General features: G+C 46.1%; 1 protein-coding gene across 13 annotated transcripts in view; it reads right to left on the reverse strand.

The window, feature by feature from the left end:
* The window catches only part of RALGAPA2 (Ral GTPase activating protein catalytic subunit alpha 2), a 327,703-nt gene that overhangs the window by 75,431 nt on the left and 238,827 nt on the right, over positions 1-13,445 (reverse strand). For 8 of the 13 annotated variants that reach the window (XM_089307358.1, XM_070052131.2, XM_051845326.3 and 5 more), the window contains one exon: positions 10,498-10,625. In XM_089307358.1, coding sequence (XP_089163484.1) covers positions 10,498-10,625 — 128 coding nt within the window. Of the gene's footprint in view, positions 1-6,930; positions 7,304-10,424; positions 10,626-13,445 lie in introns of those variants that run through there. The other 5 variants (XR_016216034.1, XR_016216033.1, XR_016216032.1 and 2 more) reach the window with 2 other exon arrangements.

Genomic DNA, 13,445 nt, shown 5'->3' on the forward strand with positions numbered 1-13,445 from the left:
AATGACTGGAGGCTTCACTTTCTGCTTCCCAGGACCTGCAATGGCAGGAAGCTGGAGCCAGGAGCCAGGTATTGAACCCAGGTACCCAGATATGGGATGAAGGCATCTTAATTGCTGCGTTAAGCAACCACCCCTTCTCTTCTAATTGTTTTCCAAAATGTTTTTCAGCAAACTGGCCCCTCTCATTTCCCTCCCTCCGTCCCTCTCTGCCTTTACCCGCAAAAGACTCCTAAAGCAAGAGAGGGCCATCAGTAGAATGGAATCCAGATTCTACTGCAACCGCCATGGTACAATCGGGAGTTAGGCTGCTGCGGGAGCACCGCATCCAAACCCTAGCCTGGCAGGGGAGAGTCGCTGGCAGGGGCGGGAAAGGGCTCCGTGCCACAGGGGAGACTCACGTGTGGTGGGGGTCAGCACACAGAGGAGGACTGGCAGTGAGACAGGTGACCCACTGAGGACCAAGCAGAGCGAGTGGCAAGAGAGGAAGGCCGGATTGTTCTGGGTACTTCCCTGGGCTCAGCACCAGCCTGGTTTCTCCACAGAGTGTCAGATTTATACTAACTTTTCTTGTGGGGATGGTCTTTTTGTCCAACAGGGTTAAGTCCCTGTATAGCAGAAGTGGCAAAACAGGTGCTACTTGCCCACCCAGAAGATTCCAGCCTATGCCCTACTTCATTTCTGTACACTAAGGGCAGGGGGGCAGCTCTGGCTGTGGGGAGCCAACCTCAGGCACCGAGGCCCTTCCACGAGTCACTGAAGGAAGAGCAGTCTCCCAGCCTTTATTTTAACACCTATGAGAGCAACAGAAAACAGTCCCTGAGACAACCTCACAGTTGCATGGCTCCAGTTTCATAACAGAGGGTTGAAATGCCAATATTGGGGCCAGTGCTAGGGCATAGCAGGTAAAGCTGCCAATCGTATGGGTGCTGGTTTGAGTCCTAGCTGCTCCACTTCTGATCCAGCTCTCTGCTATGGCCTGGGAAAGCAGTGGAGCATGGCCGGAGTGCTTGGGCCCCTGCACCTGTGTGAGAGACCTGGAAGAAGCTCCTGGCTCCTGATCGACTCAGCTCCAGCTGTTGAGGCCATTTGGGGAGTGAACCAGCAGATGGAAGACCTCTTCTCTGTCTCTGTCTGTAACTCTGCCTTTGAAATAAATAAGTAAATCTTAAAAATAAAGCCAAAATTTAGGGAGCCTGGCTGATAATGTGAGGATAGCAACTGTAGGTAGCACTGGGCTCTCACCCAGGGCCAGGCACTGTTTTACCTGCCTGGGAGCTACTCAGCCCTCTCTCTCTCAGATATCAGCTGGTGGGATGCCAGGGTGGTGGTGCTGGCACCAGGCCTCAGCACTGGCAGACACCAGTCTGTGGTCTTTGCGAGGGCACTTGCCTGGTAAGAGGCTGATTACTGCTAGCAAAAAGGGAAGCCCAGTGGGCCAGGTGTTCTGATTCTTCAAGAGTTGTTAAAAAAAAAATCTAGATTTGTAGGGGATGGGCATTTGGCCTAATGGTGTCAACACCAGCATCTCATGTGGATGTGCCTGGGCTTGAGTCCTGGTTCTGCTCTTCATTCAGCTTCCTGGTATTGCAAATCCTGGGAGGTAGCAGGTGATGGCTCAAGTTAGGTGGGTCTGTGGCTTATGGCTTCAGCTTGGGCCAGCCCTGGCCAATGCAGGCATTTGGGGGAGTGAATCAGTGGATGGGAACTCTCTCTGTCTTCTAAAAAGAAAAAAAAGAAATAAAGAAAATCTAGATTTTTGTTTTACATGTAAAATCTGCCCATTTGTCAATGTGGCTGACAAACTCAGTTTTTTAGTTTTTGTTTTTGGGTAATGCGAGGAGGCCAAGTGCAGCTCAAACAAAGCCCACCTGGGGGACGGATCTGGGCTGCAGGCAGCTGGTCTGTCGGCTCCGGTTAGTGAACCTCTGCCTTGACCTTGAACTGAAGCTGTGTGCTGGCTGCCTCTGTCCGTTGACGGGTCCCACTTCTGCAGACTGGGCCCCTCTTTAGAAACCTCCCAGGATCCTGCAACACCCCCTGCTTGGTTTCCATGGCTCTCGGACACCTGAGCACAACTTCCGTGGACTGGCTGCAGATCGGCAGCAAGGCGCTGCTGAGGTGCTCCCCGCGGCTGTGGGAGCACAGGAATGATGCCCCAGCTCCTGTGAACAGACTTCATGGTGTCTCATCTCCCATGTTTGGGCAACCCTGATCCTCCGACGCAGCTCATAACAACTGCCATGAAGCTGCGTCGCCCTCATCCCCTGCATACACCCCTGCGAATCCAAGCACCTGACATTCCTTTCTGGAAGTCTCCTCTGTTGAGATAATCCTAACTTCTGACATGGCCTAATGTGTGTCAAACTACTTAACCCTCTCGATTTTCTAACATGTTCTACACCTTTGATAAATGTGTTCCAGGTGTTTTTGAAAGTTACTGATGAAACTGTTCAATGGAGGAGGAGTTGGGCAAAGCCAGGGCACAGAAATGACACCAGAGACACAAAGCCCCAGGCCAGTAGTGGCCCAGGAATTCATTAATGCATGTCAGGTTTTGGCCATCATCAAGTCATGTGGCTCTCAGGGGCTCTGAGCCCTCTCTTTGTCAGATGACCATGAGGCTTCATCATAGATTATAGCAAAATTCAGGTTTGTAAGCTTTCTACTCTCTGAAAATAGCAATCTCACCCAGCACAGTAGGCTCACTTCAGTCCTGTGAACATTCTTTCTAGAAGGTTCACAAGCTATTTAATTATCTACTATAACAATTGTATAAGACATCTAGGCAACATTGTAAAAATCACCATTTAATCTGTTTGAAAATGAGGAAATTTTTTTTGTTTGCGGTTTTGGGTATAGACTTCATTTTACACGATTTCTAAAAAAAAAAAATGGTTCGTATGGTTTGGAGATCAGTGCTGCAAATTTGTTCTGGAACAAACTGGTGGCCCTGAAGACTGGACCTTACTCGCAGAGGTCAGTTCATTTTTCTGTTCTTATTGTATTCACAAGGATGTGACTTTTAACTCACCCACTGAGACACCTCTCTGTCCCTTCTCCAAGAACAGGTGACCCAGGAGGACAGCCACTGAGATCCTGGTTAACAGGGTCGACCTGATTAGGGCAGAGTGAGGAGTTCTCTTGTTCATCTTGATGTAACAGAGACTACCACCTGGTATACCTGCACTGGCTGCTCTTCCATGCCTCCCACTTTTCTTTCTCACATAAGTAATTTTAACTTTATAATTAAAAAAAACTCACTCAACCTCCCCAGGGGAATATATCATTTCTTCCTCTCAACTCTACTTTTTGTAATATGCTTCCCAAATGTCCAAAGTACAGGCCTATTTGTGTTTTTTCCTCCCATTTTTACAGTCTAGTACAAACTCATTATTTTCTGTAACATTCAAAGTTACAAATTTATGCTTTTTGGTAGCTAAGAAATGGATCCAAAATAGTAGTTTCTCTCCTCAGTCTTCTGCAAGGTGAAATTGTTTGCCATCCAAGAGTTTATCAGATGTTTGTCTCCCTTAGCGGAATCTACCTTGGAGTGAGTGCATTGATGTCAAGGAGAAATCCCCATGGCAGCTGTCATTTGCTTTGGGCCCACTGGGAAATCTGGGTGGGGAAAGCACTGCCCTCCTCTCCCCTCAGGGGTCGGACTCCATTCTGGCCCCTGATCTCAGATCCAGGCCCTCTCCTGTTCATCTGGGGCTCACAGGCACTCTGATCCCATTCAGTATTTTTTCTTTTTGGTGCTGTCATTGTCTGCTCTTTTTTTCACCTCTTCCCTTGCACTATCAATTCTTGCTCCTCTTGTACCCAATTCATCAGTTGAAAACTTGAGGCTGCCGGCACCGGTCACAGATGAGGCCGTCCAAGAAGAGACGTCTCGCTTGCCTGGTCTGCTGAGTATGACCCGTCACTTCTCTCCTCCCTGCTTTTCTGAGAAATCATTCTCTCCTTTTCCTTTGCTTCCATTTCTGCCTCCTCCTCCCAAGCCTGCTCTTCAAATGCTGATGCTACAGAGGGTTCTGATTGGGATTCTCTTATCACCCCCTACACCCCAGCAAACCCAGCAGGTCCCACGCTGAAATCAGTCCATCTCCTTTCCATATGCATCCAATCATCCACCTGCCACCACCTCAGATTAGGCTCCCACTGTCTCACAACTCCTTCCATGCGCCTTAAATGCTTTTATCACTTCCATCCTGTGTGTGTGTGTGTGTGTGTGTGTGTGTGTCTGTCCTATACTGTGCCATATGGTAGCTTCTGCTATTATCAAGTGTAATGTGCTCTTTCAGAGCCTGGCTCGTGAACAAATATTGTCCCTTCACATGGAATATCTTATTCATATTTCTATTACAAGTGGCTAGGACAGTGTCTAGCAGAGTGTGGCACAGTATGGTAGGGACAATGTAAATGTTGACAAAAGCATAAGTGGTTTTGTATGGCAAAATACAACACATGGTACCATCTGACTTTATTTTTTTTTTTCTGAAGCGTATGGAAATGAATGGAAGGAATCAAGGTCTGCAGGAAAAAGAACCAAAGATCCCACTGGAGAAGAAACAGGGTTGTTGCAGCTTTAGGGAGAAGGGCCATTTGTGAAGATGTGGAAATTGGGAGAATTTAACACCGATGTTACAAATGTGTGGGTCCAACAGAGAGGCTCTGATATTATCGAATGATCTGCTAATTGAAAATGAAACTATATCTCACTTGTGAAAGAATAGGTGCAAAATCGCTTCTTCTTAGGCAGTCCAGTCCTCTCCATCAAATGCTGATAGTTCCACAGAGTCGCGATGTTGAATGCCATTGAGACTATTGTTCTATTGAAGTGAACGTTTACTTTAAAAGGCCACCATCTGTTTGATTCAGGGTGAACTCCTCCTAATGGGCACACTGCATATTGTGTGGCAACCTTTTCTCCTGAAACAAGTTATCTGGCGAGGAGACTCAAAGCCCTGGCTTATGCGGTTTTGGAAATGTCTATCGGCTGACCATGGTTTGATTTTGGAATCCTTAGTTGGCTTGGGAACTGCAAACAGGACATGTGGCAAGCTTCCCGTTGACAACATCCTAGGCACAGGAATAGGCCCTCTGCTTGCCCAGGAGGGACGGAAAAAGCAGATGGCAGGTGAACTGGGCCCCCATCACTCACAAGAGCAGTGGCCACAGGATGAAGGCTACACACAACAGATTTGATTTAGCCCGCTGAGGAAGTTATAGGAAATCTGGGGGAACAATGGGGCTAAGCTAAAATGTTACTGAGGGTGCTTTCCAAACATGAATATACTGGGGTCACTTTTTTTTGGATCATGTAAGATAATAATAGTTTTCATTGCTGTATGTGCCTTTGCCATGTAGTTCTAACCATCTCATTGGCTAGCCAAGGCTACCCCAGACAGCAACTCCTTAGATACTGATTATAAGTTGGATTTACTGCTCAGAAAGACCCCTGAAAGGCAAAATTGCTCCAGCAGTGGCTCCAGTCCTCACCTTCATGAGAAACGGTGTGTTTTCTTGAACAGTACTGAACAAAATCAGTACGCATCTCCCTGTGTTTCAAACTACTTAACCCTCTCGATTTTCTAACATGTTCTACACCTTTGATAAATGTGTTCCAGGTGTTTTTGAAAGTTACTGATGAAACTGTTCCATGGAGGAGGAGTTGGGCAAAGCCAGGGCACAGAAATGACATCAGAGACACAAAGCCCCATGCTGATTACATGAAACTGAATTCCAACTGACACTACTGTTAAATATCAGTCATTAGCTGGGGAAGAGCCAGGGAGACAACTACCCCAGTGGAATTCCACTGGCTCGTCATTCCTCACCAGGCTCAGTGTTTGGCTAGGTGTGCGTACGACTGAGTCAGAAAAGCAAGAGCTTCCTCTCTAAAGGATTTATAGGACAGTAACAAGTCTTTTGTCCACAGCAACGTCATCCTGATACCCAGAAAATAAGTGGTATTTGGAAAAGAAAAATAGCAGCTTGGCAATGTTCTTTTTTCTTTTTTTTTTTTTTTTAACAGGCAGAGTGGACAGTGAGAGAGAGAGAGACAGAGAGGAAGGTCTTCCTTTTGCTGTTGGTTCACCCTCCAATGGCCGCCGCGGCCGGCGCGCTGTGGCCGGCGCGCTGCGGCCGGCGCACCACGCTGATCCGATGGCAGGAGCCAGGTACTTATCCTGGTCTCCCATGGGGTGCAGGGCCCAAGTACTTGGACCACCCTCCACTGCACTCCCTGGCCACAGCAGAGAGCTGGCCTGGAAGAGGGGCAACTGGGACAGAATCCGGCGCCCTGACTGGGACTAGAACCTGGTGTGCCAGTGCCGCAAGGCGGAGGATTAGCCTAGTGAGCCGCGGCGCCGGCTGGCAATGTTCTTAAAAATGGTAATCTAAGCACCAGGACCAAAATGGGGACCTGGGGTTGCCCATATAAGGTGGCCCACATTGACAAAGGAAGTTCCCTTTCTTGTCAGCACTGAATCTAGTATTTTCCAAAGGAACAGGTAATAGGAATTCTTTTTCAGATTTTTTTCTTTAATGAGTCTTGGTTTGAAAACCCAGGGCAATTTTGCTGAGAACTACGTGCCAGGCTACAGGTAGGGACTCCGTTCTACTAAACACCCATGAACAGAGTTCCCCAGTGGACTCTGGGAGGGTCAGCATGGGCGTGCGGCCCGAGCAGCTGCACATGGGAAGCGTGCTACCTCCAAGACAGAGCATCTGCGGGCACCGACTAGCCTGAGCATCCCATGTTCCTCTGAATCCAAACTGGCTTTCAAGGCAAAAAGCAAGCAGCAGTGCCCTAAGAAGCACGAACAAGGCGCCCTGCCACGTCCTTTCTGAGTTGTTCTACAGTAGTCAACAACTTTGAAAATGATGACACAGAAGCAATGTAAAAGCAGGGTGACCCAGAGTCTCTTTTCCTATAAATCCTCCTTTACTCAGCAATAAATTGATGGCAACAATTGATACACACATGCACATACACACACTCCCATATACGCTAAGAAATAGGAATTGTGTAATTTCAGCGGTCACATATATGAGTTAAATGTTTACATGTACATATTAAATTGGTATTATACAATATAAAGAATGGTAGAATTAATGCTAAAATTTTAAATATTTCCTTACTCAGAATAACACTAAATAGCAAATAAAAAATACAGTAAGAGGGGGCCAGCATGGTAGCACTGGGAGTTAAACTCTGGCCTGTGGTGCTGGTATCCCGTTTGAGGACTGGTTCTAGTCTCAGCTGCTCCACTTCTGATCCAGCTCCCTGCTAATGCACCTGGGAAGAGAGTGAAAGTTGTCATGGGAGATCTGGATGGAGTTCCAGGCTCCTGGCTTCAGCCTGGCCCAGCCCAAGCTGTTCTGGCCATTTGGGAAATGAACCAGTGTTTGGAAGATTTCTCTCTCTGACTCTCCCTCTCTCTCTTGCTCTCTCTGTAAATCTGCCTTTTAAATCAATAAAATAAATATTTAAAAAATTTTGAGAAGAAAGAAAATGCAAAAGAAGGAAAAAAGCTTTATATGTTGGCACCTTTGTTAAGGGCATTTTTCCGTGCTTTCTTTCCAAAGGGGGCTCACGCTTGCATTCTGCACCGGGACCCTCGGGTTAAGTAGCAAGCCCTGGATCCATGTGTGTCCAAGGTGCTGAGGGTCTGTTCAGGCCTCAGGGTGCTTGCAGGGCCTTGGAGGCTGGCCCCTCTACCAGGCAGCCCCGGGGGTTCACCCCAGCATGCTGTACTAAGATAAGAACTCTGAAGGCAGGCAGGAGGACGAAGGGTCTGGACAGCTCAGCTCTCTTGGGAATCACCTCTGCTGGGAGCTGGCTTTTGGGTCCATCACAGGAACCATGGACTTGAACATGCGCACAGTTCCTTCAGAACACAATTTCACCTGTGAGGGCCTGAGTCCCTGCGCTCCTGCCAGGCATACCATCCTCTGCTAGGAACAGCATCCCTGGGCTCTGAGGACGGCTGCTCTCTCTTCCCTCCGGTCTCAGCCCAAACACTCTCTTCTCAGAGAAGCCATTTCTTCCTACACCCCAGCTCTCTACTTGGTTTCTCTACAGAACTTCAGCTGTTGCGGACTTTGTACACCTATCAGGTTGTTCTTCTCTGGGAAGCCCCTGGGCAACGAATGTGTAGGCTAAGAACCTAATCTGTCCTGCTCTCTGCTGCAGCCCCAGCTCCTAGCCCTGGACTTGATGGCCAGTGTGTCCACAGTACCTGTCCATTTGGTGAGTGAATAAATTTAATTAGATGCCCGCAAATAGAATTTGTCAGATTATTCGGTGCTTTTCCAAAAGTCCAATTTAAGACCTGTTTCAAGGAAGCAGCGAATTTCAGCCATTTGCCATGATGCTATCAAATGACTTTCACAAAAGCCTGTGTGGACCTGAATGTTTTAACAAAACATTTTACAAGGAATTAATGAACTGGCACACGCACACATATGCACACACACACGTACTCAACCACCCACCTACACAGAGTTTTGAAAATCAGTCACCAGTATTTCAAAGAAAAAAATTTAGACTCTCTAATAGTAGCTCTTCTGTAGACAGAAATTAAAGAACAGAGCAAATGACTGCAAAGTTTTCCCACTGAAAATTGCTCTACAAAAAGTTATACATAACAGCTGATTTCTTGTTTTACATATGGATTTGAATAGCATCAAGTGAATCTTCTCAGGGTATAATGCAAAAAATATTTAAAACTTTTATAATGATCAGCATCATAGGTGTTGTGAGTTTCTTCCTTCATCTGGTACCAAGTTGTCCTCTGAGATGCCAAATTGGCTATTTTGTGAATTAACTTGGAGAAAAGCATTTATTAACCCACATTAACATCAGTAGCCCTCGCTGGCATCCACATTAGTCCTGATGTGATTGCCTGGAAAGTTTTTTAAAGTCAGACTGAATACTAGTACTTGAATTTTTGAAAATATTTCCTCCCAAACCTGATTGCTCCAGTGGTGTGATGTTAATTGAAGTGTCTGACAAATTAACAAGGCATGGATTTTACAAGGAGAAGCTTGGTAAGTGGAGAGTGGCAAAAATCGCAGTGGACTAAACTCGCACGAAATGGCATTTCCTTATTTGCAAATCCTTTTTCATTGCCTTGGCCCAGCATAACTTGACTGATGGGTGTCCTCCAGCTCATCCCACTTGACATGAAACTGACAAGGTAATCACAGGATGGGACTTGTTCGTTTTTGCCAAGAAGTCCTTTTTTCTACAGTGCATGAAATAAAGACTCCATGCTGAAGGCTGAATTGATACCAGCTCTAAGATTAAGCCTAGAGTGCTGTGGAAATCACTCCGAAGAATGGCATCTCCCAAGCACTCCCCAACAGCCTGGACAAAGCACGGGGGAGGACGCTGAAGGGAATGATGCTGGCTTGGCCCCGGGGGGAAGGACCAGATGGGACCTAATAGCTCTTTTCTACTACTAATTTCTATGATAATTCTACGTTGCCACATGGCATATGTATTTTTTTTTTTAATCTAAAGGCAGAGTATCAGTCAATGAAGTGACTAGGATTTTAATGAAAGGTATTTTTCATGCACTGTATCTATTCACACATATTTCTTACCCACCACCCACCCACCATCCCCACTGGCTCACAATACATCATTTACTATTAGGTTAGGAGAAGTAGACAGAGAGGCCCAAACACTGCATGTTTTGCATCGTTATCAATACTAATGAGACACAAAGAGAGTCTAAGTTTTATTAGGAACTAAGATGCCTTGTGCAGCAATTTTATAGTCACTCACCTTAATCTCCTTTTCTTATAATTGGGGATTATGCTTGGATTTAAGGATTACACCATGCCAATTAGCATTTGAGAAAAAAAAATTACAAGTGTGAAATTTTTAGATCTTTTTAGAGAAAACGTTAATGACTTGGGAAAATTAGAGAAGTCCTAGCCATTCTTACGGGTAAGTCGAAAGAGAACTTCTCCCTCTTCCTGAGCAGATGCTATTTGCCTTCCTCTGACCTCCCAGAACTCTATTTGCACTTCTCAGTGGCACTGGCCACGTCCTCTGATTTATTACAGTCATTTCATTTGCTTCTGGTATCTGTTAGGCGTTACGTTTCGCTCAGCATCCACGCTCTCCACCAGGGGCTGTGACACACAGGCAACATAAAGGAACAGACTGAACTTGAAGGGGAATAACCCTAAGAAGATATACACACCTCACCATGGGTGCATTGTCCTAGACACACACACGCAGGTAAGCTTTGAAAATAAACCCTTCCTAAGTTCAGTGCAGCACAACATTGTTCTATTTAATATAAAATAACACACGATACGAAAAGCACACGAATGTGACTGTCACTATAGACTGAAAAAAAAAAATGCTCTCGTCTCCCTTCAAGGCAGTTTTTCATGCTTACCTCTCACAGCAGACTGCCAGGAGTCTCAGTTCTGGTGTGGCTAATGTGTTACTTATTTAAAGCAAAAAGATACAAGCTCTGGTAAAGCGGGATGAGGCACTTCACAGCTCGGCTGGCGTTGATGCACGTGGCGCAGATGAGGCTGGGCAGCAGCTTCCCGCTCACTATGGCGCCGTCAAACAGAGGTCCAAAGAATGGAACCTGTAGATTTGAAACAGCAAAACGATTTTCAAAAACTGGTAAAAATCAAACCAAAGAACAGGAGAACAGCTGAGTGAAGTCTCAGACGCACCGTGAGCTTATTAACAGGCTGCAGACCGAGGGCTCTCCAACCAAGGGAAGCAGGACTGCTCGGGACGTTCCTCTATTAGGAACTTTCCAGCAAGACTTGTAAGGAGAAATTCTCACTGGGTTCCGGGGTTTTTTTTATGTTTGCATTTGCAGAAATACCATTATTCTTCCTGTGTGCCTACATCATGTGGACCACGCAAGGTACAAGGATGTGCTTCGCTGCACATCACTAGGCTGGCAACCCCCTGACACCAGCCGTGGAACTGGTCAGGTCCCCGGCTTAGGTCCCCATGCATATCAACTTGTCAATGGAGAGGATGATTATCCCCATCAACAGCCACTCGGTCCTGCTTACAGTCCGCATTCTTCTTGAACTTTCTGTCCTCCCTTCCTGTCTCCAAGATTCTGCCTTATCCTATCCTCATCTCCTTCTGCTTCTTTAACAGAGACTTGGCTTTCTTTCAATGGACCCATTTTACCATGTGGGTAGCCCATGAAGCTTTCATGCCTGCTTCTTCTTCTTCTTCTTTTTTTTTTTTTTAGGATTTATTTATTTATTTGAAAGGTAGAGTTTCAGAGAGAGAGAGAGAGAGAGAGAGAGAGATCTTCCATTTGCTGGCTCACTCCCCAAAAGGCCACAACAGCCAGGGCTGCGCCAGACTAAAGCCAGGAGCCGAGAGCCTCTGCCAGGTCTCCCACGTGGGTGGCAGGAGCCCAAGCACTTGGACCACCTTCTGCTGCTTTCCTAGGCACATCAGCAGGGATCTGGATTGGAAGCGGAGCAGTCAGGACCTTAATCTGCTACTCCACAGCGCTGTCTTTTTTAGAGATCTCCTCTCTCTCTCTCTCTCATTCTCTCTCTGGATTTCATTTACCCCAATCACTAATATGGAGACTGTTAGCTACATGAGACCAAAGACTGGGTCTTCCCTATAACTCTTTTATTTTTTTAAATTGAAACCTTTTATTTAATGAGTACAAATTTCTTAAGTACAACTTTAGGAATATAGTGGTTCTTCTTCCCATACCCGCCCTCCCACACCCATTCCCATCCCACCTCTTCCTCCCTCTCCCACCCCATTCTTCATTAAGATTAGTTTTTAATTAACTTCATATACAGAAGACCAACTCTATACTAAGATTTCTACAATCTGTGCCCTATAACTCTTACATTATTCTTTGTCACTTATTCATTTATTACATTACTATTTCAGTCACTTGTTCATTTGTTGACAAAATATTTTTATTCACTGGAGACACAGTGGAGAATAATTTTAAAAATCCATGATTTCACTGAGTTCAAAGTTTTGTTGAAGATTTTAGAGAATGAACAATATAAACACATAAAATATATGAATATGTGAAAGTATCAAGATGAAAAATAAAGTGTGGAAAAGCACTAGGACTTATAATTATTTTTTTTCTTTAGGGAGGGGAGAGTATCACTAATTACATCAAATGGCCAGGGAGGGCTGTAGGGAAGGAAGGCATTGCAGCACAGATCTAAAAGGAAAGGAGGAGACACAGGTTATGATGCTATCTGTCAGGAGGAACAACAAGCGCACAGCCTCGTGGTCAGAGCACAGCTAGTACTGTTTAAGCGACAGTGTGGACTCCATGATGGCCGCGGCCAGGTGCAGGTGAGTAAAAGGAAGAACACACGATGAGAGTTGGACAGATGAAAACAGTGGTTGGGGCTGGCGCTGTGACACAGCAGGCTAAGCTTCTGTGTGCTGTGCTGCCATCCCATATGGGCGCCGGTTCAAGTCCTGGCTGCTCCACTTGTGATCCAACTCTCTGCAACGGTCTGGGAAATCTGTGGAAGATGGCCCAAGTGCTTGGGCTCCTGCACCTGTGTGGGAGACCCGAAAGAAGCTCCTAGCTCCTGGCTTCAGATAAATCCATCCTCGGCCATTTGGGGAGTGAACCAGCAGATGGAAGATCTCTCTCTCTCTCCCCTTTTTATCTCTGTCTTTCAAATCAATAAATCTTAAAAAAAAAAAAAAGTGGTCTCATAGGAAACTATAAGCACTCTGTATTTCTGCTCTGAGTAAGAAAGAAACTCTCTGGAAGGTGTTGAAAAGTGTATGGGGGAGTAGGATCTAACCTACATTTTAAAGGTACTGTTCTGGCTACTGAAGTTGGGCAAACTGCCGAGAGAAATTATGGAGACCAGCTGGGGAACTACTGAATCACCCAGGCGAGGGATGGTGATTCAGGCTTGAATGAGAATGGTGGCAGGAGATCTGGGGAGAAGTGGGGGGGGGGGGGGAGAAATCCCTGGATATATTTTCAAAGTACAGTGGGTGGGATTTGTTAAGGATTGTAAATGAGGTACGAGAGACAAGCAAGATGCCAGGGTCTCTGGCCTGGCAACTGGAAGGCAGGAACTCCAGGCGCCAGGAAGACTGAGAGGGAGGCTCATGAGTTCAGTTGCAGATGTATGCTAAGTTAGAGACGCTTATTAGGTGTCTCGTGGGGACGTATTGAGGAAGTAGTGGATACATCCAGGCTGGAAGCCACAGTAGAGGACAAGGTTGGAGACCTAAGTATAAGAGCTGTTCATTTATAAATGGCAGATGATATATCCAACATACATGAGATGATATCTACAATGTTGGAGGTGGGGACATGAGAAGCTACTGGTAAAGGAAACAGAGAAGTAGCTGGAGACAGAGGAGGAAAACCTCCAGGGGTAGCACTGTCGCTGATATGAAGCTGGAATGCAAG

This window comes from Oryctolagus cuniculus, chromosome 11 (genome assembly GCF_051225735.1).
Source record: "Oryctolagus cuniculus isolate XC-2025 breed Fujian yellow rabbit chromosome 11, ASM5122573v1, whole genome shotgun sequence".
Lineage (NCBI taxonomy): Eukaryota > Metazoa > Chordata > Mammalia > Lagomorpha > Leporidae > Oryctolagus > Oryctolagus cuniculus.